The following is a 1856-nucleotide window of genomic DNA, read 5'->3' as shown; positions in this document are numbered from 1 at the left end:
GGAGAGGGGAGGGGGCAGAGGAAGGGGGCAGTGCCGCGATGAATGGCCGAAAAAATTTCAGTGCGCGGCGGGGCGCATGGGGACCCGGCGACAACGCGCGGCGCCCAGTGCACTGGGGTCCGCTGGTGGTGGTCAAGGGGGGGGCAGGTGCGGCATGAGCATCTCCTCTATTGAGTCGACGGCCGAGGCACGGCCGGCTATCCATCCTGGTAGCCGACACCGCCTGCTCGCCGCCCTCCGCGTTGCTGCAAAGGCGCAGCACCAGAAACAATGCAGCGAGCTTGCGGGGCCGCAAGATCGCGCGCGCGCCCGCGGCCCACCTGTCCCGCGAACCACTGCCCGTCCATGGGCCACCACACGCTGACGCGCGCCCCCACCGCCGCCTCCCCCATCACCGCCAGCTGCGCGCCCGCATGGCCGCCGGCGGCCGCGGCGGCGGCACGCATCACGAGGCAGCGGCGGCGGTGGGTGGCGCCGGTGCACTGAGTGCACGCCTCGCACACTTGGCACCTGGTGTGTGTGTTGGGTTTGGGTGTGTGTGTGTGTGGGGGGGAGTTGATGAGAGTTTTGCGATCAAGAACGGCACGGTGACAAGGCGCTTGCGCTGGCGATGGGGGCTCAGGGCCCATGGCCTGATGAGGGCGTGTTAACCAGCCGCAGAGCTGCTTTGACTCGGGGCGCCACCCGGTGCAGTGGCCAGGCCGTGTGAGTAACTACGCTGACCCAGGTCCATGGGAAGGTCGAAACCACGCCAATCGAGGCGGGGTAGGGCCGAAACGACCGCAAGGCGGGGGGGCGTGCGCGCCGCCCGTGCCGCACCCCCGCACCTGGGGAGGCTGTTGGCGGCGTTGGCCTGCCGCGCCGCCCGCGCCGCCGCCGCGTCGCGGAGCGTCTCCCCTCCCCCGCGGCTGGCGGCCGCCAGCGCGGCCGCGAGCGCTGCGTCGTCCCCCGGGCGCCCCAGGCCGGTGCGCTCGCGCCAGCCCTTCTGCAGGGCCAGCGCCTCCTTGGCATCCTGGTTGGATTAGTAGTGAGGGTGGTTTGATGAGTCGAGGCAGGGGCGGTTGGATAACTTGAGGCAAAGGGGTGCTGTGGATGGACGGTCAAGCGCGGGGATGAGATGTGGTGTTGTGACGGGCTTGATCGCAGCCGCTCAAGGGGAGGATGAGAGGTGCATTTGGGGTGGGCGGGGTTGGCGGTAGGGTGGAGAACGCTCGCGTGGTGTTGAGGGGTTCCTGGGCGCTTGCTTTGTACCCGCGTGCAAAGCAAAGGATTGGGAAGTGATGGGTTTGGGGTTGGGTGAGCATTTGGGGATTCTGTGGCGATGTAAGCTCCATGAATGGGGTCAGCTGCAGTCTTGTCACGGGTCGCCACGCCACAAACTGTATAAGACAGGAGGCTCAGTGCAGCTGCCTGCGGAGCCCTGTTACTTCGCATTAGCCAAGGTTCTTAGCATATTCTACAATCAGCACCGCCGCCCCGCACCTGCAGGCCGCGGTGGAACTGCAGCCGCCTGGTCAGCTTCCCGGCAGCCTCGAGGCGCGACGCCTGGCCTGTAGGCAGCGACAAGTGAGGGGAAGGGCGAGGCGACGAGTTCAGCACACGAGGCCTGCATGAGCGTACCTAAAAACATGTGTTGTGCGGCCTCCAGGAACCAACGCTGTTCAAATCACAACTTTGATTGCTGCTTGCAAGAGGAATGGCTGCTTTGGACCACTGCCGCCATCAGGTGCAGAGGGCACCCCTGCCTGGAAAGCACCCACGGCAGCTCAGCGGTGCCGTCAGCATCGCAGCCCGGCCGGGAGACAGCCCCTCACTCTTGCCCCCCTCCTGCCCCTCCCCTCCCCAGCATCCCAGCC

General features: G+C 67.0%; 1 protein-coding gene across 1 annotated transcript in view; it reads right to left on the bottom strand.

Moving 5' to 3' along the window:
- MNEG_15347 (hypothetical protein) overlaps positions 1-1630 on the bottom strand; it is a gene marked incomplete at both ends in the record, with an annotated part of 2709 nt that extends 1079 nt beyond the window's left edge. The window contains 4 exons of the mRNA XM_014036181.1: positions 321-510; positions 828-1012; positions 1483-1550; positions 1621-1630. Of these exons, the coding sequence (XP_013891635.1) occupies positions 321-510; positions 828-1012; positions 1483-1550; positions 1621-1630 (453 nt within the window). The remainder of the gene's footprint in view (positions 1-320; positions 511-827; positions 1013-1482; positions 1551-1620) is intronic.
- Between the last annotated feature and the right edge of the window lie 226 nt (positions 1631-1856).

Source organism: Monoraphidium neglectum, assembly GCF_000611645.1.
Source record: "Monoraphidium neglectum strain SAG 48.87 unplaced genomic scaffold scaffold05249, whole genome shotgun sequence".
Lineage (NCBI taxonomy): Eukaryota > Viridiplantae > Chlorophyta > Chlorophyceae > Sphaeropleales > Selenastraceae > Monoraphidium > Monoraphidium neglectum.
Note: the sequence above shows the minus strand (reverse complement) of the source record. Positions and strands in the feature narration are given on the sequence as shown.